This window comes from Triticum aestivum, chromosome 6D, assembly GCF_018294505.1.
Source record: "Triticum aestivum cultivar Chinese Spring chromosome 6D, IWGSC CS RefSeq v2.1, whole genome shotgun sequence".
NCBI classification, from domain to species: Eukaryota; Viridiplantae; Streptophyta; class Magnoliopsida; order Poales; family Poaceae; genus Triticum; species Triticum aestivum.
In genome coordinates this window covers 365630088-365656157 of record NC_057811.1, presented here as the reverse complement: position 1 = coordinate 365656157, position 26070 = coordinate 365630088, and the positions used below count along the sequence as shown (strand labels likewise).

The 26070-nt window shown below is 46.8% G+C and overlaps 2 protein-coding genes and 1 long non-coding RNA gene across 18 annotated transcripts; 1 reads left to right on the top strand and 2 right to left on the bottom strand.

Annotated features, from left to right (window-relative positions):
* The first annotated feature begins 2051 nt into the window (after window positions 1-2051).
* LOC123145122 (protein REVEILLE 1) lies at window positions 2052-5290 on the top strand. Its single transcript, XM_044564445.1, has 7 exons — window positions 2052-2273; window positions 2387-2485; window positions 2580-2691; window positions 2775-2836; window positions 3023-3400; window positions 4123-4780; window positions 4891-5290. Exons 1-7 carry the CDS (start codon window positions 2259-2261, stop codon window positions 4974-4976), a joined length of 1410 nt encoding a protein of 469 aa, XP_044420380.1. The 5' UTR covers window positions 2052-2258; the 3' UTR covers window positions 4977-5290.
* A 554-nt stretch (window positions 5291-5844) lies between these two features.
* On the bottom strand, window positions 5845-12479 carry LOC123145121 (PH, RCC1 and FYVE domains-containing protein 1). The gene is made up of 9 exons (XM_044564444.1): window positions 11536-12479; window positions 10969-11055; window positions 10136-10225; window positions 9964-10050; window positions 9672-9866; window positions 7066-9093; window positions 6769-6915; window positions 6283-6683; window positions 5845-6197 (listed from the first exon to the last, which is right to left on the bottom strand). The coding sequence occupies exons 1-9, from the start codon at window positions 11584-11586 to the stop codon at window positions 6098-6100; spliced, it is 3186 nt and encodes a 1061-aa protein (XP_044420379.1). The 5' UTR covers window positions 11587-12479; the 3' UTR covers window positions 5845-6097.
* Window positions 12480-14930: 2451 nt separating this feature from the next.
* On the bottom strand, window positions 14931-23149 carry LOC123145119 (uncharacterized). 16 transcript variants are annotated; one of them, XR_006472114.1, is made up of 12 exons: window positions 22554-23149; window positions 22057-22161; window positions 21749-21836; window positions 21597-21665; window positions 20831-21208; window positions 20617-20686; window positions 20498-20514; window positions 20203-20319; window positions 19837-20010; window positions 19102-19308; window positions 17005-17290; window positions 15675-16594 (listed from the first exon to the last, which is right to left on the bottom strand). It is a non-coding gene; the product is annotated as an uncharacterized lncRNA (long non-coding RNA). The 16 variants fall into 16 exon arrangements; XR_006472117.1 differs by having other exon boundaries at window positions 20203-20283; XR_006472111.1 differs by having other exon boundaries at window positions 20203-20283; window positions 20355-20514; window positions 20840-21208.
* Between the last annotated feature and the right edge of the window lie 2921 nt (window positions 23150-26070).

Here is a 26070-nt window from a genome sequence, read left to right as displayed (position 1 = left end):
CTCGAGTTAGGGTTGTGGCCTAGTGGTTTGAGGAGTTGGCTATTGACGGAGAGATCGTTGGTTTGATTCTTGGCTGCGCACATTTTTCTTTCCTTTTTTGAGTTTCCAAACAGGGAAAAGAATGGTAGTTGGGCCGACCCCAGCTAGCGCCGCTGCAGGCGCCAGTTTGCGGAAACAGGCTATAACCGGCGCGTGCAGCGCCAAATAGGAAATGCCGGTTTGGACTGGACCAAAAGTCCTCCAGCTGGTGCTGGTCGTGGGTTAGCGAAACCAGCCTGTGGTGATGGTAGAAAAAAAGAAAAAAAAACTGAGTGCTAATTTAGCGCATGTGGCCATTATCACATTGAGTTACAGCATCTGCAATTGGACTCGCATAATATGAACCCCCAATGTCGGTAGAGCCATACGAACGTGTTAGCCACTTACCCCTCAAATATCCGCGTCCAGAGTCTTCCTCCTTATGCAAATCGTCACATCCATACGATCTACTTCCTCCATCTATGAATAAGCGTATGTACAGAAATTTTAGGTCAAATTATGCGATTGTACTGTGATGAAAAAACAATGAAGTCAGGTTTAAGCTTCAATGTGTACTTGTGTTAAATTTATGTTAGCCAGGCGGACGGCCCCACGCATCTAAAAAAAAGTCAGCACTACACTTGCACCGCATCCAAGGTTTCTCTTCGTGCATACGCAACGGCGAGATTTGCTATCAGATTCTTCAAAGCAATTCAAGGATTCAAATGGCGATGTTTGTGGCTCCCGAACGCTTGTCCTTAGGCCAAGTGCACAAAGACTTTCCAGCTGTCATCGACAAGGTCAGGCCGGCTCCAGCATGGGAGCGGCGACATCGGTACGTCGGCAGCTCGTTCTAGCGGCAACAATGGCTGTTCAGGCGTCCATGGTCCTCGATGTGATTTTTATTAGTCTGAGCGTTTGTACTTTCGGTGAATTTTTATAATAAATCTGATATTTTCGAAAAAGAAGCAGTACCAACAACAATCTGATGACATGGACTGAACCAGGCCCGCATCGAAGCACGACGCATTTCTTTATCCTATCCGGCCACGTCGCCCTTCCCCTCTTCCACCTTCTTCCGCTCCCGTGGAGAGCCGCGCCGGGCCCCGCACACTGCCTGTCCCTGTCCCCGTCCCTGTGCGGATGGATCACGATTCACGGCCTCACGCCACAGGAGGAGGCCACTGGCGACTCGCTGGAAACATATGGCCAGGACGTTTCGGGCGATTTTTGTAGCGCCGACCCGAGAGCTCGTGGCCAGGAGCCGCCCATTTGCGGCGAGCGCGAGCGAAAGGCACGCCTATCCGACCCACTTGCCGCTTCCAGAGCCGCGCCGCGTGTCGGCCCCCCGCGACCCGACGCCGGCTGACGTGTCATAAAGCGCACGGAAAGATCACCCCGGCCCTCCCTTTTCGTTATCCTCTCGCGATTTTTCTACTCCGTCCGCCCGCACAGTCACGGGCGCATGTGCCTGTGGCGCCCCAACAAATCTCGTGGCTGGGATATTTCCGCGGGTTTTTTCTTAGGATTTTCTTCCTCTGGAGCACAGGTAGGCCGTCGATGGTCTAAAAACGGTTCACCTTCTACCGATAGGAGAGAAGTGAGCGTGTCCATGGCCTGCTTCAGCATGTGGCGAATGATCGGACGGGATTGAGCAGCCCTATGGTTAAGGCGGCCCTGTGATTTCCTCCGGTGCAAGCCGACGCCGCGCCGCGCCGCGCCGAGCGAGCGAGCACGCGTTGCATGCAGGCAGGCAGGCAGGCGCCACGAGCCAGGCGGAGAGGAGAGCTCATGTTCTCACACGCGTTGGAGGCCAAGTTTTACGGTGGCAAACGGCACATGACAGCGAGTGAGGCGGAGGAGGAGCCACAGCCACAAGAACGAGCGGCTCAAACCGCAGGGTTTATATTTTTGTTTTTTTTTCTCCGCGAGGGCGCCGGGAAGATGGAAAAATCCCGTCCGACGTGGCGCGCCCCTCCATGCTCTTTTTCTCCCGTCCCCTCACTCGCCAGCGCGCTGGGCCCCCCACGTAACGTACCCCTCTCTTTTATGCGACTCCCCTCTCCTCGTCCCCTCTCCCGACTCCTCTCGTCTCTCGCCTCTTCGCCTCTCTTCTCTTCTCCTGCCTGCCCCTCCCTCCTCGCGCTCCATCGACAACGAGCACCTCGTCTTGTTCTTGGTCTTGGCTTTTGGTGTGGCGACGTTGGGTAGTGTGATTATCTTGTTCTCGCTGGCAGGAGATGGCCTGTACGCAGGTAATTCATCCACACTTCTTCCGGGTGCGATCGACTTAAAATGGTGCTCTCGATCGGAAGCAGAGTATGGATGCTCATGCTTCTTCTTCTCCGTGGTACGTGCTTGCTTGCAGGAGAACGCCATGGCAACCGACGAAAGCACGGCGGATCATCGCGGGAGTCGTCCGAGTTCCCACGACATGGATTTATCAGGGGATGACCACGTGCCAAAGGTACCGCAGTTTCCTGCGTAAAACCCGCGTGTTTGTGTTTGTGTTTGTGTTTGCAACCGCCCCCCTAAATCGAACGAATTTGTTGCTCGACCAGGCACGCAAGCCGTACACCATCACGAAGCAGCGGGAGAAGTGGACCGAGGAAGAGCACAAGCGCTTCCTGGAGGCCCTGCAGCTGCACGGCCGCGCCTGGCGCCGCATACAAGGTAACGATCGCGCGCCCGTGGAACGAGCCAACCAATTTCGCACGCTCGGTTCGCTCACCCTTTCTCTGTGCGCGCTCTCGTAGAGCACATAGGCACCAAGACGGCAGTGCAAATCCGGAGCCACGCGCAGAAGTTCTTCTCTAAGGTCGGCTCGCCTTCCCTCACCATCTAACCAACTGTCTCATCTCACCTCTCGGCCATGATTTTTTTTAATTCGTGAACTCGCTGCCAAAGTAAGTCACGGATCATCCATGGGAGGTCCGTGAGCAGATGACGTCGGTTTTACCAGCCGCGGATTTTCCTGACGCCGGATTCGCCTCGCGCTCTGCAGGTCACCAGAGAGTCGTCCGGGAGCTGCAGCGGCTCGGGCGCCGCGGCCGCGACGGCGACGGCGGCGATCCAGATCCCCCCGCCGCGGCCCAAGAGGAAACCGACGCACCCGTACCCGCGCAAAGCGGACGACGGCGCGGCGGCCGGCGGTAAGCACGCCCCGGGGCTCACGCATCTGGAGAGGCCTCCCGTGCGGATGGGCGAGCAGGAGGAAGGGTCGCCGACGTCGGTGCTGACCGCGTCGCGGGTCGAGGCCTCCGGTGGCCGCTTCTCCTACAACTCCAGCGGCAGCAGGTCGCCGGTTCCGTCGGCCGCCGGCTCCCTCTACGGCTCGTCGGTGGACAGAGGGGACGGCTGCCTCTCGCCTAATACGACTAAGGTACCGTACTCTTTTCTAATATCAAATATCAATATAAAAAAGATAATTACTAATGCGCTCTCGCCTGAAATTCCTTAAATTTCAGTCAATCGTCTTAGACTTAAGTTTGCCTTGAGATTAAAACCGATTGGCCATATACTCAATAGATCTAAAGGTGGTTGAAATTAACGGAATATAAGAAAATTCCAGTTGCATAGATGCTCTCGTTAAAAAAAATTGGATTAGATTAATGGTCTGTTTAGGGCACATCTAGATGTGTCCTAGATATTGCACGTCTAAGTGACTCCGTCAAATTAAAAAGAAAAGAAAAAAAGACAAAAGAAAATGGTTGCACGAATCTTAGCATATTTTTTTTCTAGAGTAGCTTTATAGAAGGCAGAATATCAGTTACAAGAAATTACGCTCGCTGCGAACAATGAGAGTAGCACAAACACTGTTAGATTAATTATGAAGAAAGAGCCCAAATTCGAGCCAAGTTTGGCTTCACCCAGCTCCTCATATAAGGATGAGTGGTTTAATAAGAGGATAAAGGCTAAACACCACATGGGACATAAACAAGTAATACTGACATCACTTCGAGAAGAAAACAAACTCCAGACATCCTCCCTGTGAATTTTTACCTAACATGATCTGTTCATCTGCTATTTTCTGCAGCTATATGATCTGCTTTAACACCTCCGGTACCTTTCAATTCTAACACATTTCTGAAATGCCAATTTCAGGCTTCAGAGTTCACTGCAAATGGTGATGTCAAAGAGGGGTCATGTACAGGATCAGCGACATCAGTCCTTAAGCTATTCGGCAAGAAAGTCGTGGTGAATGATTCATTCCAGAAGCCGAATACCAGCACCGGCAACCCGCAGAATGGTGGCGACGTCGGAACTGAAGCTTCAGACGATACAACCACACAAGGAAGCAGAAACCTACCTTCTGGCGGTGCCACAGAAGGAAGCTCATGGAATCCATGGCCGAGCAGCATGCAGCAGTTTGTGTATTTTGTTCCTCAACCGGATGGTTTCGCCACACAATCTGCGGTGCCATGGTTTGGCACCCTGCCTGGTGCAATGTTCTACCAGCAAGCCATGGCTCCAAATCAGCACCAGCGCCATCGCTCAGAGACCGCAGACCACAAGTTCATGCAGAGGGAAGGATCCTGGACAGGATCAAACACTGGCCCTGGATCAGCTGCGCATAATTCAGATGCTGCCGACTCCCGAGGGAGAGGAAACAGCAGTGAGAGCGACAAAACGCCTGTGCCGCGGTTAACAAAGTGCGAGAGCTCTGTTTCGGTCAGTCTGCAAAGAGGTTTCATGCCATACAAGAGATGCGCGGCCGAGAGCGAATCGCTGCGGTCGGAGGCGCCCAGAGAGGAGACCGACGGTGAGTTGACGAGGCTGTGCTTGTGACAGCCGAAGATTCGACACGCTCTTCACAGTTTAGATGTTTGCTAGTTTTGCTCTAGACTCTTGAGCTGGTGGTGTGATCTGCAGTGGGAAGAAGCGACCACTCATCCTGCTGGTTTTGCCTGTCGGTATGTCGCACTTCTCCGAAGCAGCTCGAAGCCGCATTAGATTGAGCATTTCTGGTTCTTGCTCGTGAATATATATAGTTGGAATATGTAGTATCCATGTTTTTGTTCTCTACAGAGTGTCTCTGCAGTTTTTACCCCAAATCGGGAGGCTCAGAGTTCAGTGTTGTTGCCTGTATCAACCTGGGCCTGAGAGAGGGTTGTCGTAGTCTTAACTGCATGTTGTAAGCTAGGCAGGCTTGTATCACTCTGTAGTCTGCATTCTGTAAAACATATGATAGGCAGAAGACGAACAAAAACGTCGAATGCTCTGTATATCTAAAGTATAACATAATATACCTGGACTTGGGTCTGTGCATTCATCTTCTTTCCAGGAAATGTTTTTAGATAAATTGCAAGGTATTTCTACAGCAATCAGCTTGCCAGTTATGACGAGCTACTTGTTTTCGTCTTGTAGAACATTTTTTTTTTGCCTGGAAACTTGTACTGCCTTATGCACAATGTTGTTGCGGCAGCACCAACAGGGCTAGGGCGGCGACAGCAGGCGGCTCAGGTGCGGCACGCGACAGAGGGGAGATGCGTAGCCGTGGAGCTCTGCGAAAGCGGGGAGGAGCTAGCAGGCAGGGGGAGCTTCAAAACCAGCCGTTCCGGTACGTTTTTGCTCTCGCACTATGTGACTCAGATCAGGAAGGCAACGCCAATGAATCCACACTACAAACTTGCATCCGAGTTCTGACTTCTGAGTGATCGGATCACTCAAGAGGAGGCATCATAACCCTAATCCAACTCAACTCAGACCTACCCTCTGTACATCATATAGGGGTTAACCATGGAGTACAATGCAAGTGGTAATGTTGCAATTTAGTTCTGCAAACTGCCTCTCAGGGACCAAATAATGGTGTCCCGATTCCTTTGCTTCCATCATTCCATCTATTGCCATTACTGAACAGTACCATCTTTCAGTGTGTTTACTACTCCATCGGTTCACAAAAAGATGTTTTGGATATTTCATTATGGACTACATACGGACTGAAATGAGCGAACAAACACATTAAAACGTGTCTATAAACATCCGATTCACAAAAAGGTTAGAACATCTTATATTTGTGAACGGAGGGAGTATTTGGAATCCATTGCCATTTACAATGTCAGTCGGTTGTCACAGCTGGTTACTCTGTCACCTGTTCCGTGCCGCTGTACTTTGCAAACACCTTGCTCTCGTTCGCTTCCCACCATTTTTGTGCTTCCTTCTCGCCAAAGTGCTTCCGGCTGTAGGATTGTTCGAAAGAGCATATTATCACACAAGTAAATTATCTAGGGAATGTGTGTGTATCAAAGGCCTTTTTGGAGTTACCTGAACCGGATGCGCTTGACGCCTTTGTTTCCACCGGGGGATGTGACAACGGTCACATACACCCCGCGCTCGATTTGCTCGATCGTGCCATTGGGATCAACAGGAGGAATGGTGGCATCATTTTCCCCGGCATAGGTATTGCTGTTACTTGGTGCTCTTCTGCCATTTCTATGCGTGGCTGAGCCTTTCGCCACAGCTGCGCTTGAAGACTGTATACGTTCCCTGTCCACTTGCTGATGGTGATCCCTGATGCTGCTCAGCTGTTGAAATTTGCCGGTGACAGGGTTTTTGTCTGGTGGGTCTGGTAATTCTGCTTTTACTGGTTGTCCATGGCTAGGTATAGTTATGGAGTTGTATGATTGCCCACCAGCTAAATCAATCTTCTTTGATAAAGTATTCTTCTGCACAATTTGCGCCAGACAACTTATTTTACATAAATACTCAGTTTCTGAATAGGTTGGGAATTGACATAGGTCAGAGTTATACCTGATTGGTTAAAACCTTTATAATTTCTTTTGCAGCTTTGCACTTTGCTGCTTCATTCATGATAATCAGCCAGGTTTCCTCGACTTTTCGTTTGTACAACTGAACCTTCAGGCTTCTATGCCGGCATTGTTCTGCTAGGGTGGTCACCTGCTTAGATGAGAACAACATGACTATTAAGATCAATGCTTGCCATTTTCAAATAAAAATAAGTTAATAGTTAGTGAAAATATAATGTATCATTTAAAAGGAGGACAAAAAAATCTGACATTGCAAACAATGTTATACTCTATGAATTACCTGTGCTTGAAGCTGTTTTACTTCTCCTAGTAATATATTCTCTGTCGAATCTAATTCTGCTTTCAAATTAGTAGCTGTTTCTGGCATAGAGCTGGTACCTTTTGGGGGCACTGGTTCAGGCATTCTCTGTGTAAGAGAAACGTCGACTGTCTGTTTATTTGGTATGGAACAGCATGGAATGTTGTTTCGTGCACATTTAAATTGACTGGGGCACTCTACTTGCCCCCATCTCTGTGTTTTCAGTTGAACCGGTGCAGCCAAGTCCTGATTTCTCTGATTGGAACCCTGTGCCGTTGTCATCTTTTCCATGATAGAATTTGCTTCCTTGAATATGCGTGACAACTTTGGTGTATATGGTCTTATTTCTGTTGGAAATGCCTCCTCCTTTTGGATTGCTGATTGTGAACTTAGTGTGCCATGTCCTTCAATTTTCTGCAGTTGAGTGAAACACACATCGCAAACACGGTACCTTTTGCTCCTATCTGGCCCAAGAGCTGCCCTTGAAACCTTGTTACTGCTGCAGGAATTGCAGAACATGGAACCACAGTTGTAGCAGTTGTGCTTCTTCCTTGTAAAGGTGAAAGACAACTGACAACTGCTGCACACAGATTGATCCTTGCCTGAGATAGACCTATGTAAACAAACGGCAAGAGTGAAATTGGAACCGCAGGCTATACTGTCTACTTGCTTATCTTCCAAGGACTCCACTAGAGTTGGGGAGCTCCTGTCAGTATAGTCACCTAAACCAAGTTGACCTTCTGTGCCTTTGCCCCAGGTATACACCTTTCCATTCATTGTCAAAACTGCAACATGGGAAGAGCCTGATGATATATCTCTGACAAACTCAGTCTTGAGAGGCCCTTCAACTGAACAGATAGATGTGTCACTCAATCGGCGGTTGCCTAATGTGCTTCCAATGGTGAAAACAACACCTGTTATTGTAAGCACGACTGTCAGTGCCTTCGCACAGGATACCTGAGCAAAATCAGAATCATTGAGTGGCTTGACACAAGTCGGTACAAGCTTGGATTTTTTGTCAGCATGACCCAGCTTTCCTTTATCTGCATCACCCCAAGTGAACAGCTTCCCACTAGGAGCATTGCTCTTGACAGTGCCTAATATTTCCACAATGGCAGCTGTGTGCCATGGCCCACATGCCACAGCCTTGGCTCTCAACCCTTTCAGAGACTCTACTTCTTTGGGCCGAGCCACGCTCATCGTGTCGCCATGTCCAAGAACGCCAAATGTTCCGTCGCCATATGTGAACAGTTGACCAGAGGAGGATATGATTGCCGTGTGCCATTGGCCACATGCGATCTTCAGAACCGATACGCCATCCAAAGGATCAAACAGTTTGTGTGGGAACCATTGGCTTCTTTGACACTGATCATCCCACAGACCCAAGCTGTGAGTCCCTTCACCCCACTCATAAAGTTCTCCTGAAATTGCAAGTGCACAGGTGTGCTTTGCCCCAAATGCAATAGCCTTCATAGGGATAGAGCTAAGAGATTTGATAATCGTAGGCTCGGAGACACTGACACTCACTTTGTGTCCCAATATCCCACCACTCTCCTTTCCCCAAGAGAAGACCTCCCCTTGCTTAGTAACTATTGCTGCATGTTTCTCTCCACAGGCGACGTTCTGCACGTCAAGAATCTGGGTTGGCTTCAATAACCTTGGAAGTGAAACATTATCTTTTGGTGCATCTCCATTCTCCAACACACTGCCTGGAACTTCTCCCCAGGCAAAGATGTCCTTCAGAGAATCTATTCCACATGCCATGTGTGATCCTTCAGAAGCTTTCAGTTTAGGCATTTGGGTAATTCCCTCCTGAATTTTTGCAGCCACTGGTATATCCATGAAACTGTTTTTAACTCTATTTACCATTTCAGGAGTAATTCTTTCCAAGTAGAAATCTAGGTCTGACCATGTTCTCTGCCTTGGAGTGACGAATGCTTCTGAGCAATCCAGACTGCTCTTCGATACTTTGTTCTGTATCAACCTAGGACTGCCATACAGTGAGTGTACCTTCACAAATAGATACTTCCATAAGCTATCAATTGAATATAACAATTTGAAAATACTAGTGGCTAAGGCATGGCAATTTACAGTCTTTCATAAGCTATCAGATGTATCGGCTTATTTAGTACTCCCTCTGTAAACTAATATAAGACATTTTAGATCACTATTTTAGTGGCCTAAAACATCTTATATTAGTTTACAGAGGGAGTACATCCTCTGTATGGAATTACTTGACTCTCAAACGGATGTACGGAGGGAGTAGTTATGAAAAAATATGCAGCTCCACAAAGTGTATCATTACCCACTTGACATTACATTAGTCTGGGTGTTACCTAATGATTGTATTATTATTTATATATTTGGAAAGTATAATTTATCAAAATGGCCAGAATTGTAACACTGCCTAACATGTTGGTTATTAATTTCGCAATTTCCTGAGCTGAGCAGTGGGTGGCCGCTGATTAACAGAAAACCAAAAGTTTTACTAAGCGTAATCTAGGAAAGGTCACAAGTCATGGTAAACTCATACTTGAACAAAGTAATCATGTTCTCACATAGAAATCATGACATGCATGGGTTCCAACCTGGGTGAACTTTCTTGTGTCATCTACTGAAAATAGCCTATTCCTTTGCTGAATATAGCTAGGAGGGCTATTTGTGCAACTGTTTATCCGACGGCTGCTTGTTGAATCAACCAAAAGAAGAGGACTATATAGAGCAGATACCAAGGCTGTTAGGCCTAGATACCAGCAGTCAGCTTGGTCCTTGTCTTTGCAGATCTGGGAAGACATGATTGTAAATAGATGTTAGAAAAGGCAGTTATACGAGGAACAAAGAGATTCTAAACTCAAGAATTCCAGGCCTAGTAGGAAATACCAAGTCCAGTGAGTATTCACCATTCTTGTATATGACTGACAAGGAGTGATGTTCCTTTTCTGGCCAATGCAAGCGCAAAAGATTTGTCTGCAAATACAGACATTCTAAGAATATGTATGCCTTCGTGTACTTGAATCATAATAATAAGTGTTTGGGGAAGAAAACCACATACTGTTTTCTGTCCGAGAACCACACTCGACACAGAACTCAAGCTCAGACTTTTTTCCCTCTCTTTGGAGTACCATATTAGCAGTTTTTCATCCTGCAAACCGAAAAAAAAAGTTATGTTGGGCTATTGTGATATGCCTTTTATTTTTTCTATACCTGAACTGTTTACAGTTACAAGTTTGAGTGCAATTATAAAATGCATTCTTGGTATGACAACAGAGAATGCATGACCAATCCTGAAAGCTACATTTGGAGTTATCTATTCATAGCGCGGTTGTAAATATATTATGTACTGTAAGGTATTTACATGTGGTTTGTTTGTCAGCAGCAACAAGGCGTGAAGGAGCATGATAAGAAGACGGGGACCATATGGACTGATGGAGACAGGTGGGTAAATCAGAAGAAGTTACTAAATGGTGTTGATCATTGCTGAGGTGGGATGATATAGTGAAGAACTTGAAGTCGAAAGCAACTTCTTGACCGTCGGTAATTTACCTTGGTATATGAGTTTCACGTGGACTTATTTCCGTATCGGTTTGATTTCAATTATTAATAAATATTGCGAGAAATTTCTGTTTGTAGAAAAAGTTCAAAAGTAAATAAACTTGTTCTCTAGTGCATTGTGTAAAAATGTTTTCACTGTTGAGTTTAACATGATTGATCAAATTTCCCGTACGTCCAGCCATCAGAAATCTGTAGCACTGCACCACAGCCATCTATATTATTTTCATTTTGAGGGAATTATACAGGTTTCTAGTGGTGATTGTATGAAGGTAGTGAAAGAACATGTAATTTTCTGATCTTGTAGTATTATGTAGTGCCAAAGAGCCTACTCACACATGATAGCCTGAACGGACAGAACCTGGGCTTCCCTCTCTTCCCGCACTTGAGTAGATGGGCGCCTTTCTTGAGAGCAACAATGGCCTGAAGAAAAGAAGTGAGAGATTAAACCATGTAACCGTAAACTCATGGCATGTGTCTTCTGCAGCATTGCTACTTCTTGTAGTACTTCCTCCATAAAGAAATATAAGTGTGTTTAGACCACTACTTTAGTGATCTAAACACTCTTATATTTCTTTACAGAGGGGAGTATAAGTGAACACAAAAGGATCCAGGGAAGAAAACTGTGAAATGAACAACCCAAGCTGTTTCGAGCTTCGAAATATTATGAGACTGAAACGGATCACCGTGTTCTTTCTTCCAAGAAAATGCAGATGGCTGTGGTGAAAATGGTCGCCAAAAACAGCAGGAAGAAGAAGAAGAAGAACAGATCCGTCTATGCTGACAGGGATGCGGTGAATTACGAGTGGCCAAAGAAGAATCACTTGAGAAGGTGTGGGGCTTGCAGACAATCAGAAGAGGATGCAAGATGAGAACACTTGTTGCTTGCTGCAACGTACGTACCTGCTCGGCTCCTCTGGTTCCGGAGCTCCTCCCCTCAAGCTCCCCCGCCATTGCCGCGGGAAAAAGATCGGGCAGAAGAAACCTTGGCACTGGCAGCACCCTCCGGCTAAGCAGCTCGAGCCGCCTTTGGTCAACAGCGGGAGAAAGCGAAAGATAGCGGTAGAGCGACAGAAAGCAAGCGAGAAAGAAGAGGGGGCAGAGCTCGGGGAGGGAGGGAGGGAGGGAGGAAGTGAAGGAAGAAGGCGGGCTGGGCAGAGGCAGCTCCGGGACCGGGACCCGGAAAAAGGAAACAGTGGCGATTGTTGCCGCGTGTGTTTAAAGATGACGGACGGGGAAGAGACCCGAGCCTGCCTGCCTGGTGTGCTTTGCTTTGCTTTGCTCGACACATGCAGACACGGTTGCAGAGGTAAATCTTATTCATTCATTTCTCTCTGTTGGTTGCAGCACGCCCTGCTACCTACTTATTGCTACAATGTCGAATCTGTTTGCTTGTAGTTTAGTACTCCATTTACCATGCGGCCGTATGGCCAGGGCTGGCCTTTAGCTTTCTCCATCTGTTGGCGTGCGAGGAGAGAGGAAGCGGCTGTTTGTTTCTGTAGCAGTACATCTGTTCGAAAACTCATTGGCGTGGACGAGCTCGCCTGGTCACGTTATCACGAGCCGTCCACTCGTTCGAGGATATGCATCATACGTTGTATTACTTGGCATGTACGCGCCTCATTTAATGCCTATTGTGGACCGGAGGAGCTGACGTTGTGCCGATTGTGCAAACGGCAAGTAACGCCGGTTATGGGTTGTAGACGGGCTGGGATCGGCCACCGACTCCATTTTACTCCACTTCGGGCTGGGATCTGCCACCAACTCCATTTTACTCCACTTGTCGCTCTCTCACGGCCGCTCAGTCTCTGCCAAACGATCCCCCAAAAATGTTCCGCGAGCATATTAGTCTCAATGAGCTACTACCATCCAGGATAAAAACAAAAAGTTTACGACAAAATCCAAAAAATCTGTTTTTTCTTTATTCTCTTTTGCAAAATCACTATCAACTAAAATACAGCTGCGCTAAGTTTGTCAAATATGAATATGTCATTCCTCATGGTCTTCTAGAGCTGCCCGTAACGCATTGTCAGCCACAATTTTCGTGCTCATCATGCAAACGAAATACCTTAAAAACAGCTATTTGCTGAGAAGTGGCCAAGTTTTCTGCAGATTTCAGAGCCAAAACACCATCCAAGCTCTGGCTGCTGAAATTCTCATCCAAGAATTTTATGAAAGAAGTAAGAAAGTTAAACAGACTATGAAGCTTTTGTCAATGACAACATCATCTTATCCCCATCGTACTGCCTGATTGCATGAAGCATACACATCCCAGACTCGTCCCTGCAAAAAAGGGCATAACATTTGAATCTTCGTCAGGTCTCCAGAAGTAAAACTTATGACATACACAGGTCTGAGATAAAAATGTCTATTTACCTAGTGAAAACATCGCGCGTTATCTGTCAGGCCCCTTATCTGAAGATCAACAACAGCCATCTTCAGTTAACGGCAGGTTATCGCTTCAGCTGTTGATTCAAACTCCACCGTCTGAATCACATCCAACAATGCTGGCCTCCACTTACCGCTTCGCGCCAGAGGCAGCTGCTGAGAGATGTTGATCTTCCATCGGACAGCAGCCGTCGCGTCAAGGATCGCTGTTGATCGTCCAACAACTTCACCTTTCAGTTCACTTTCTGTTTTGTAATTGCTATAAAGCCAGGATTTGGAGATCGGTAGAGGCATCTAGAGTTGTAATAGGATTAAACCCCAGCCGCCGTGACCCGGCTGGCTCAACCTGTTCCTCTTTGAGTGCTACAAACCCTAAGCAAAGTTCCTCAACTCCCTTCCTGTTCTTGATGTTTATCTGAATTTGAGTGTAGTTGGGCAATCATCTAGCTCAGGCTTCACATTATCTTGGGGAAGCTGCCCTTCCATCTGCCAGCTGGACAATGTCATTTCGCAAAGAACTCACTGTAGGCAGCTGAATAATGCGAGTGAATTTGTGAGACAGCCTCCTGATGGATCATATGCCGCTGCACTCCTCCAGCAACTTGAGCACACAATGAGTCCAGAACATGAATCTCCTTCTTCAGCATATCCCACATGTATGCAGCCCATCCATGATCTAGAATGACAGGAACAAAAAACAACAAAAATAAACCTTGTATCAGTCTTTTATCATGGGAAAATAAACTATGTACTGAAGACAATAACACCAGCTCATACCATCTGGTATCCTGTGATATCATGATTTGTGTGTGCAAGTTTAAGTTGTACGGGCTTGCCCCCAACTCCCGTGTCGCTCCCGAGCGAGCGACCGGGGAGTAACCTAGTGCCGCCACAAGCAGCACCCCCGGCCAGCACCTCTCCGCCACCAGGAGCCGCCGCGGCGGCGGCCCGGCTGCGCGGTCTCGTCTCGCGGCGGCGCGTCTCCTGCTCGGGAGCCGTCAGCCTACTGAGGCGGCAGATCCCGGCGGCGCGGCTGCTTCGGTGACGGCGGATCCGGGCGACGCGGCTCACCTCCGCGGGGCGGTGGCGGATCCGGACTGACCCATTGCCTCCCGCCTCCGCCATCGCCGTAGCTCAGAGTTGCTCGCCTCGTGCGGCGGCTGAAGAGATAGATTCTTTTTTTTACTATAAGTGTCGGGAGGTGGGAGGTGCGGGGTGGAAACGAAACCGCCGTTTGTGTGACGGGCCGAACGGTCGCCAAACGTTATCCACCGTCAGCCGCGGCACCGTATGTTACTGTTTGACTACGATCACACTAGTATAATGACCGTGCGTTGCCACGGGCTTTTAAAATATTTTGTTGAAGTTATATAAACATAACACAGGTTAAATTTCACATGTAGAGAAAAGATAGCGTGGGCATAATTGGGTAATAATTGAAGTCCACTTCACTCGATTAAAAAACAATCCAACGATGACCCGCCTCTCATTCTTCGTTTTCCTCCCGTAGCCGCAGATTTTTTATTTGACCACTTTGTCAACCCGCCCGCCTCTCCCTGCCTAAGCACCTGCCACCACCACCCTACAGCCGGCGAGTGTTGCCACACGTCGCCACTTGCTCAAGTCACCACCTCTGTCAACGCTGAAGCCAGTCGTTCCTCTAAAACCTACCACCATTTTGGTGCCCACGACCTCCCGCACCCCGCACTCGAGACCGCTAACCCCTTGCCTCTCCTCTGCCGCCAACACCCGCTGCTGCTACTACTCTTCTTCCTCCCTCTGCATACCTTTTTCTCCGTCTAGTCTATTGACCCGCCCACCTCTACCTACGAAACCACTTGCCACCACCATCAACAGTCAGCAAATGTTGTCACGCACTACCTCCCTCTACCTGAGTTGCCGCCCAACCCTCTAAATAGTGCCACAATCTCTAGCGCTCACGACCTTCCGCACCACAATAATCAATGGTTGGCCATATATGAAGAAAAAAGAAGGATCAAGATGGTTCTCTGAAGAAGTCATACCATCTCTTGTCACACATCATGTTCATAGATCCTAGGCATACTCTCTTCTCTCAACTTCATTATCATCTTTTTGGACTACAAAATCTAACACTCATGTTCTGAATAATCAGTAGAATAAATTAATTTCAAGACATGCCATGGATGAATTATTTGGGTGCCATACTTAAAAATAATAACCATTTATGCCTGGGAGATATTTGGTAGGTTACACCGAATGCCATGTAGAAGCGATGCCCAATTTGAATGGATGCATCGTCTTTCGAGTCCGATAAATATCATTGGCATGCAAACTTGAGATATTTTGCCATCACCTGCGTTAAGTATGGCGCCTCTGTGCCGCAAGAAAGAGGTGGGCTTCAGAATCAGATCAATAAAAATAAGTGGGATCCGGGATTTTTGGATTCAATGTATTCCCTTGTGTTGCTACGGGCCTTTTAACTTTTTTTCTGATGACTTTTTGTATTGTTGTATAAGTCTTGGTGACTTTTTTACCCCTTCCAACGATGTCGTTGGGACCCTTCTTGATGGATTCATTTGAACTTCGACATAATTCATCTCCATCGGACCCTTCTTGATGGATTCATTTGAACTTCGACATAATTCATCTCCATCGCTATCGTAATCTACAAAAAAGAATATATTATTGTGTGTAGTTTATATACAAAGAAGAACCATAATTTGTATACATCTCTTCTGATTTTGTAAAGTTTGATGAGTTTTCAGTCTGGTCAATCATAACTACGTCAGTGACTTTGTCGATCAACAGTAGCATCATCCGCATCCATTGACTTTTATCTCTGATGTACAAAAGTGAACATATACATATCTTAAAAAAGCTCATATATAATACTCCCTCCGTCCCAAAATCCTTGATACATCCGTATCTAGACAAATCTAAGACAAGAATTTTGGAACGGAGGGAGTATATATTTATTCGGTCAGCTGCTACATGCAAGCAGGTGACCGCTTTTAGTAGGGTGAGTCGCATCCCAATTTTAATAACATGTAGACTCATCTGTAAATCACTTGTTAGTAATTATTCTCAAGAAATAACTTGTTAGGGTTTGTGATATTTTTTACTATATAAAGAAGTATGTGACATTTCTCTCATAGCAAACCATCGTTTTTTCCAAAAAAAGTAAACACCTTTTATTCTTATCTTAAAAATGCAATCCACCATCTTACTCTCTCGCCACATGACATAGTGCTGACACTCACATCTCATCTCCCGGCTTGCTATCCCCGCCGCGGCTTCTTACAGCCCCCCCTCTACACCATGACATTCAGCCCACACCTTACTCTCACAGTCATCCCCCCCTCCCCCGCCCCCGGCCCCTTCGACAACATTGCCCGCCCCCCTTCTCTCTCCCTCCACGGCGTCCCAAGCCAATTCCTGGTGCCAAGGTGTGCACACCATCGTGGTCGAGGGCGACCACCATGACGATGCAACCTGCTGCTCACCGTAGCTCCGCACCTTCTTGAAGTACAGCGGCCACAATCATGTCCCAAGCTTATGTGTCCATCCTTTTATCTAGAGTATATTATCACTGCTGAAATCATAATTCAAGATATGGTACAAACTTCAGTATCAATACATCATAATAAACCAAATGCATCAGGGATCTGGGTGTACTATCCTAACAGAGGCATTGTTTCGCTACGAAGCCTGAATATTTTCTCTACCACATTCGATTTTGCTGCAACGCATAACCGATTTTGTTACCTTGAAAATTCAGTATTGTACAAGCTACCTGCCACCAGTGAACTCAAAGTGGATGCTTAAAAAAGGGCTCTGATAACTTCCACATTATAAGAAATATCAGGATGGATACATTGGCAAAAGCATGTGCAGATTTGCAGGTTATATCTTCTATGTGCAAAAGAATAGATAGACAACACAATTAAGCAAACAATTAATTAACAATTTGAACTATTTTTATGGATAGTTTAAGAAGGTTACCTTCAGCTCAGATAAACCAAAATATATGGACAAAGGTAATAATCCAAGGAGTAGTGGAGCAAGGAGATCTGAGAACATCCACACAATATTTTCTCAATCAATCGATCAGCTCAATTTGTCCACACTCATGGAATAATTCCTCTCATTCAATGGTATATACAGTCCATTGGAAACTTCAAGCAAATGACCATGCTCCATACAACTCAAGATTTAGCCTTTTTGATTTCTCGGGCAACCAGCCAACATATAATTTTTGCCTTCAAAGTGAATATATATAATGGAACCGCTGAAAAAATATGAAAGAAATAGATTGTAACACACAGATGAATGCAACAAAAAATCTATTGTGTATTTAGGATTTAGAGGACCATTTACGAATAATAATAGAGGAATGGCTGATTCTAAAAGAGCTATGAAGGAAACATCACAAGCACCATACTGAATAATTCCACTCACGAGCTTTTCCTCGCATAATCACAACTTCATAAGACATCCTTAAAAATCAGCCATCAGTAAATAGCTTGTTGAATCCAGACATGGTATCCAAACATTTCACTACATCTGGTTCCATATTCTGTATAGAAATCAAGTAGACATGGAAGTATACTCATATATCGCCGAATCTTGTAAAACATTTAAAAGGTAATCAGACACATTTTAACAACACTCTCTCGGCTCTTAAATAAGTGATATTTTTACTTGCCGAGTTTGCAAGGTACAAATTAAATCATAAATTATAGTAAAAACATAATCCACAGGTTTGATAATAACTAATCGATGAGCAGAACTTGTTTAACACATGAATAATCCATGACTATAAAAGAAGCTCATTGTACTCAGCCACTCGTCTATTGTGTGCACTGTTTTTCCGTCTTTATTGATCATAGCAAGATGCTTCCTGATCAAATAGATGAATGATTTAAAGAGAGCGAATGTAAAGTGGTAGGATATTTGGCATGCATCATCGACTTGAGAAAACGAGAACAAGGAATTCACCTTGATAATTTTGGGTAAACAAATTAATTTGGCTATTGCCATACATGGATAATTAGATTCTCTGCAGATTCACGAAACAATCATTTGTGACTGTTATGCAGTTGTGCAGATGTATGCACGCTATTCATATATAAGTGCCTACATGAAACAAGAATAAAATCAGAGTCCGTAACTAAGTTACTAAAAAAGAGCATTTGCACACAAATTGATAATATCAAGGGAAGAACAGGAAGCGAAGGGAGTCAGATGGGTTACATATCCAGTGGGAGCAGTAGTAGATGCTTGGCGGCTGGTTGGATAGGATGGTGATAGTGTGTGTGTGTGTGTGTGGGGGGGGGGGGGATGCTCCCCATCAGGTCGACAAGCCGGAGGTTGTCCCAGCAGGACCCCTTGTCGGATAGCGCCTGGGTGAACCTGTTGCCAGCTATGCTCAGGTACTGGACAGACAGTAGCGCCAACAGGAACGGCCCGACGAAGGGCTTCCGTGACACGTCCATATGCTCCAGTAGGTAGAAGGAGAGCCAGTGAACTTGTTCTGGCTCAGCACCACCGACGCCACTTTCCTCCCAAGACGCCCGAGCTATGATGTCATTACTCCTATCGTCTCTTACATAATTAACGTGTTTCCTATGCAATCATGGTACCGAGACACACATGAGTAATCTGCATGTATAGTTCTCTAATAATTAATCGTACATTCTGATTTCCAACTAATCCAATGTGCTAGTGCATCAGGCTCAACCAACCTTAATGCTAGGTTGAGCGGAATTCTAATTTCTAACTAATCTGATGGAATCCTCCTATGACACGTCCTCTCTGCATCCCACCTTCCAGCGGCTCGATGATGGTGATGAAGGACTATAGATAAAAATTTAACGACCCTTACTCTGTACACATTTAAATCTATTTTCAGATGAAAAACACTGAACTATGATAAAATAAACAATAATCAACGACCCTGGCTGGGGAATAATATCAGTCCTTCCTTGTAGTAAACAAGGTATTGAGGGAAAATAAATCTAAGAACAGAATGTACAGATTGGCAGAAGCTAAACATCGAATGCTCTATTAGCAAGTCTAAATAATTTTGAGAAGTATTACCAAAGAGATGACTCGCCAGGCTGCCGAAGGGCATGTACTCGTACAACAGCAGCCGCTTGTCCCCTGCGCGCAGAAGCCGATCAGGCTGACGAAGTTAGGGTGGCTGAGCACCGCCAGTATCAGCACCTCCACCAGGAACTCCTTCCTCCCCTGCACGCTCTCTCGGGCCTGCTGCTTCACCGCCACCATTTGTGCATCGGAAGCGCCCTGCAAGAAGAAGAAGAATCACATTGTGCTGATGATATAATACATATATCATATATAGTCCAGACCAAAGAATGATCAGAAAATCAACATGGTAGTTGGATGTGTCAAACATCTGCGACAAAAGTGATTAAGAAATGTACTGTGTGAACTAAGGAAGCAGCATCGAGGACGACACGCAAGGAAATATGCTTGTCACTTGTCGGTACATTCCCCTAATCTCACCAAATGCGCATACACTTTTATTGCTTTGAAGAATATAAAGATAGCAAATGAAGAAATCAGTTGCTGCCTGCCCGACTCAGGTTTGCAACATACAAATGATATACACAGACCATGAATGTATTATAACTTTAGAAGAATATACATTAATCTTTCACAAGTATAGCGAAACTTATCATGGGACGGAGGGAGTACTATAGTTTAGCACATTTTTCTATCACAAGTATAGTTGTTGAATAATGACGAGCAATCTGAAATCATCCACTTACAAAGAAAGAGGGAAGACATAACACGGGCTTGTTAGCTCACCCATACAAAGTTGAGTCAGTGATTAAGTGGATTGCCAAAAAGAACATAGGGTAGACCATCATATCCATGTGTGGTGTACTCAGCTCCACCCTTTCTCGTCACTATATTTGTTCATGTTCTCTGCTGGTTGGTTTTCTCAGAATCTGTCGGGGCAGAGGAAGCTCTGTTCAACTCCTGCTCAACAAAGAACCTTTGTGAGGCCAAACAACCAAAAATCCTTGTTCATACAAACATAAAAATGATGAACTATCCAATAATTTCTTCGTGATCATGCAATAAGCTGTGCCTTCCAAAACTTTCATATGGCTGCGGTAGATTCGGCTCACATGAAACATAAATAAAATAATATGTATATAATGATTTTACCTTATAATAGATGTTTTAGAAACTCATAATATATATTTGATAGCTCCACTCCAAAAGTATAAAATTCCTCACGTTGAATACCTATAAACAAAGGTGAAATAAGGATCTCTTTTGGACCTATCAATGAAAAGAGGAAAGGTTATGTCAGCGACCAATCGGAACCGTCGAAAGTTCAGCACATCCGTCTTTTAGCAAATGTACATGCAAAGCAATTCTTTCTCGGAGTGAACTCTGAACTATTCTGTGCCACATGTAAATAAATCATCAAATTACAGTAGGGAGACATGGTTTTTACATGTGTGGTTGGTGACCCTATAAGAATCAGCAGAAAGAAATCGAGTCAACAGAGATACTTTTGTAAGGGCCTGAGAGGTTATATAATGAATAGAAGATTCATGGAAAGACGTTACTTACATGATACATGTAGCTAGAGAATCACAGTGCCCTCAATTGAAGTTTTATGTTCTCCCCATTAGTGATCACACTGAATCAAAAAGCAAAATGTCAGACAAACAGATTACCTGGAGTGAAGGCATCAGGTAAACAAATTATCTGAATCAAGCTCACTAAAAACAGAATCAAAAAGCTAAATGCCAAACAGATTGAGTACTTTGCCTGGTATACATACTTGTCCCACCTTGCATCAACCCCATGCATGGTGGTGGCATCAACAACGTCATGAGCTCCTGCTGCCCTTGCGTCGATAGAAAGGCTGTCATCGTCGGCGCCGCGCGCCTCCGAACCAAGGATCCGTTTGGCATGGAGAAGAGCGCCATCAGATTGATGCGTCCATCCCCAAACAACGAGCCAAGATAAAGAATATTATGACTGGGAGTTGTGTGTCCCCACTTTGTGTCTGCAACCACTTCCTTTCTACAGCTCCAAATCAGGGGAGCATCTCTTCGTTCCCAGCGATACGGTCTATGCAGGTGCCGCCGGCGGCGGCGACGCCCCACCACAAAAGATTGTCTTCGAGCCGCGAGTTGCCGCATCCAACCCCAAGGACCTGCAGTTGGTAGATATTTATTGGGGAAAAACGACCAATAAAGCATGACTGAAGTTTAAACTTTGCATAACTAAAAAGTAATCAATGTATCAAAGGATTTGATCTATGGGCATTTTCCTTTTTCCCAAGTAACATCGTCAAACTTTTCAGGGGAAGGGTATATACAATATTTACTAAACTGAATGCTTTCCACGTGTTTTTAAATCAATGGATCCTCCTACAAATTCTTTAAAGAGTATAACTGGAAAACCATTGCGTGGGCAGCTGCTTTTCCCTCTCCTAAAGCATCGACTCTACAAATATAACACATTTTGTCACCGGAAACTCATGAATCATAAGGTACAGGGGTGGAGCACGCGACGCAACAGAGCAGAAGAGAATGTTGTACCTGAAACTTAAAGGCCACATTAAGGTTCGTGGGATTCTTGTCCGAGTGAAACAAATTGGTCTGTACAAACTGAAATATAGCCAGCGCAGCTATATCAGAACCCATGAGGCCATGAGCACACATATAGTCAGAAGCACAGCAAAATCACGTACCTTGTGAGCATACACCATTCCCTCCAGCCACTTGGTCGGGTACCACGGGGTTCACCTTGAGACACCTCGTGGATGACCTTCATCCCTTCTACACAATTAAGCACAAAAAAAAACAAATTGAGTTCACCTTGCAAGACTATTGAGAGGGATTTAGGTCCTTATGAAGTACAGAGTATAGTACGGAAAAGGGGTTCTCTCCTAAAGAAAATAATGCAGCCTCCATCCAGAAACAAATGGCGAATTAAGCACCCTCCAGTTCAATTTCACTCCCATCTAAATTCTATTTTCATGAGAAATTAATCAATTACCTAGGGTTAGTCCAGTTCATCCAAAACAGTGGAGCTCCAAGGAAGAAAGAAGAACGGTTGATCTAAAACAGGGAAGAAATAGGGCTATCACCTTCAAGATTAGTTCTGTATCAAAGCAAGAGCTCACGATTAGTTCTGGGAATTTTGAGTGATGAAGATAAGAAATGCAGTACCGGTACTCTTGCTCCCCTTGCTCTGAGAAGGTTTGCATACCTCAAAGTGCCCAACACCTACCGCTGGCTAAAATAGTGTGCATAAAAAGATTAAGAATATAAGCTACATTCAGATTAGGCTAGATAAGGAGCTATGCGCTTGTACACATCAAGCCTATATCGTTATTTTCATACACCAAGGCAATTCGAATGCATTAGATTAGTCCAATGTGGCTGACGAACTACTGTTAGGAAGAGAATGAACGGAGTTACAACCAGTTAGGATCTGCACAAGTAGGAAATATAGTGACCACACCTACGAAGGAGACTCAGGGAAGTAGTTACCTGCAGCTGCATGCGATGGGGTGCCGTGCTTGAACGCTTTGTTGTGCCTCCACCATGTAGTTTCTCCGGTCCACATCCATGTCCCCTCCGCTGCCGCCTCCACCCCTATCCCCTTCTGGAAGCCTGGATCTAAGCGCCTGGAGAGGCGGTGGCGCACGACCGGATAACAGGATACATGGAGGGGGAGGTCACTGCTGGCGAGGCGCCGACCGATGGGAATCGTGGGGCGGAGTCATCACCGGGGTGCAGCGTCGTTGGTTGAGGCCGCATTGGGGAAGAAGAGGCACTCGAGGCCACCGCCCAGCCGAGGTAGGAGGCGCCAGACGGGAAGAGGTGCGATGCTAGGGATTGGGGAGGGGGTAGGTCAGCGTGCGGCGTCTCCCGTCATCGGCGGCGGCTCCTCAACGGGATAGGCGGCGTCTCCCGTCATCGGCGGTGGCTCCTCAATGGGATCGGCGGCGGCTCCCGTAGTAGCGCAGGGATCGACGGCGGCTTGATGTGCGAGGGCGGCGGCGAAGGATGCGAGTGCGAGGGCGGCGACCAAGGGATCTCGTGCGAGTCGTTCTCGCTCGAGGGCATGTGACGTCGCTCGTACGTGCGGGTTTTCTTCGCTGGTTAATTTTCGTAGGTTTTTTTTATCGCTGGTTAATCGTCGTAGATTTTTTCTTCGAGGCTTGTCTCGGGCGCGATCGGCTGTTACGACCTGAAGAGCGCGGGGGCTGGTGGAGGACTCGGTACGTGGTTTTTTCGGTTCGTGGCGGGTCAGCCTGAGGTGGGAGTAGGTACAAAAAACCGGATGAGGTGGGACGAAAATAAACCTGGAACGGAGACTATCAACTGAGACATTAGGAGTAGAGATTCAACATATGAACTGACACGCCCTTGTCCCATTGGTACACGTAGCGAGAGCGGGCGAGGTCGTCCGCTCCATCGCCACTCTCTACATCTGTTGCTGTTTTCTCCTTTTGCGCGAGGCACATCTGTGGCTGTAGCCCGCGTAGCCTCTGCTTCATAATCTTGGATTCATTTCCTGTCAAATCTCAGGATCTGTCACGATTGCCTACTACAAGGCCCGAAAAGCCCGGTCCGTGCCGGCATCTGACGGCGCACGACCGCCATGGATTAGCGCAAAATCTGGCAACTGATTTCCGTTTTCTCATCACCCTCTTCAGCATCCCGGCGAATGCGAAGGCATCATCAGCCCTGCATAGGGTGATCGTGCGTGTCCCTGCGCATGTGGAGAGGACCACGCAGCTAGGCAGGCGCTGCCCCGTCGAGTCAGCACAGCGGCTGCGCGGCTGGTCTCTCTCTCTCGTCCGCAGATGGGTGATGTCGCCTTGGACGCTTTGCTGCCCGTGCGTGCTGAGTTGGAATCTCATTCTAAGGATTCTTGTGGTTTCGGGGAATCCAGTTACTCCACTGGATCTCTTTCCGGGGTACCCTTTCATTTCAGGTTAAGAAGGGCCAACTCCACCGCGCGACCCCAAACGGACGTCCGTTTTGTCCGGATTCTGTCCGTTTGGGTAGGGATTTGGGGTCGTGTCCGGGCGTGTCCTGAGATACGGTGGCCGTGCGCTCAGCGCGCGGCTGCATCCATTTGCCCCATCCTGTCCGTTAGAGCCAAAAATGCCCATATTCTCATCAAAACTAGTTTGCACGTCCAAATATTTGTCTGAAAATTAAAATAGTTTTACAACCCAATTGAAATTGTCCTTAATAAAAAAGTTTTACAACCAAATTGAAATTGTCTTGACTGAACATAAAATGAACCAATACGTCTATTGGTTGTCAATGTGATCCCACACGTGCTCAATCAAGTCATTTTGAAGATTCAAATGACTGTGCCAATCACGCATCTTACGGTGGAATTGCACAAATTGTTCAAATGTGGCCGGGTCTTGATGCAGGGGCTCAATATTTTCACCTTGATAATCAAATCCTTGGTCGAAGATACTCTCATCACGCTCATCCTCGACGATCATGTTGTGCATGATCACACAAGCAGTCATCACCTCCCAAATCTTCCTTTCATCCCATGACAGTGCAGGGTTTCGAACGATACCCCACCGGGATTGAAGCACACCAAGAGCACGTTCGACATCCTTTCTAACACTCTCTTGCATTTGGGCAAATCTCTTTCTCTTCTCACCTTGGGGTTTCGAGATTGTCTTCACAAAAGTTGACCACTGAGGATATATACCATCAGCTAGATAGTATCCCTTGTTGTACTGGTGGCCGTTGATCTCAAAGTTGACAGGTGGGGAGTGGCCTTCTGCAAGCCTTGCGAAGACTGGAGAACGCTGCAGCACATTGATATCAAAGTTGACAGGTGGGGCGTGGTCTGTCTCCCTGTTGCGGTTCAGGTTGGGAGCACGGCTAGGGACTGACCCCCTGTACCGAGGAAGCTGCCGTTGAATATGGTCGTGAACGACCAGTGCAGCCACCACAAGATCTTCATCGTCCGACGACGAATCGTCCGATGAACAAAGGAAGTGATGGAAGAAAAACTCGTCTCCACTGTCCATACCTTTGTTGGCAAAATGTCGAACACCTTGCAGTCGTGGTGGCGAAGAGGCCGCGATGATCACCTCGACGCAGCAGGGGTGGTTGCTGGCCGGCTACTGGCCGCTCTGGAGCTCTCGTCGGAATCTGCCGCGGCCGCCGTGGTATGTCGCCGACGGTCGTGTCCCCTCTGCCACCGGCAAAGACGACGACGGCCAAACCTCCTTCGAGCGACGGCCAAAACTACGGCGAAAGCGCAGGCGTGGTGGCGGCCATGTCGAGACGTGGTTTCGTATGGACGGTCGGGGACTGCACGGTGAGGAGGCGGCCGGAGAATAGCGGTGGCGCCGGCGGCGGGGCGGGGCGGGGAGAGAGGGTGAAGCGTTGGGAGCGGAGGGACTGCTAGTGCCCCCGACAGGCGAGCCACGGAGGGGAGACAAGGGCGTGCGTCGAGGCCGTCCGCGCGCGTCCGTTTCACCCCAAACCGAGCGCAAGTTTGGGCCGGGGATGGGTCGAAAACGGACGGAATCCGGATATTTGTCCGTTTGAGGCCGCGCGTTGGGCCGCGCTATTCATTCGTTTTACCTCAAACGGACGTATCCGGATAAGACAGGGTCGCGCGGTGGAGTTGGCCTGAGAACGGTGTTGCTGCAACGAGCGGACTGTAGCAGCGAGTACTGCCTGCTCTGCCGCCGTGCGTGTATGTATCCCTAGTAATAACTGAGTACGTATGTATGACAGGATAGCTGTATGTAGTTACTGTGCGTACACTACCGGAGTAGTGGTGTCTTTATGCACGATATTCCTCTTTATTGACCATTTATGATTTGGCAGTGCGCACTGTGCAGAGATGCTGCTGGCGCTTCTTGCCCGTGTGCATGTCCTACGGCGGACTTTTAACAGGCAAGTTCAAACACCTAAAAATTCCAAATAAAAATTGAGTTGGAAACTCCAAAATTATAATGCTTCCTTTGGTTTACAGGAATTTTGCAATACTTCTATAGGAAAATTTTCT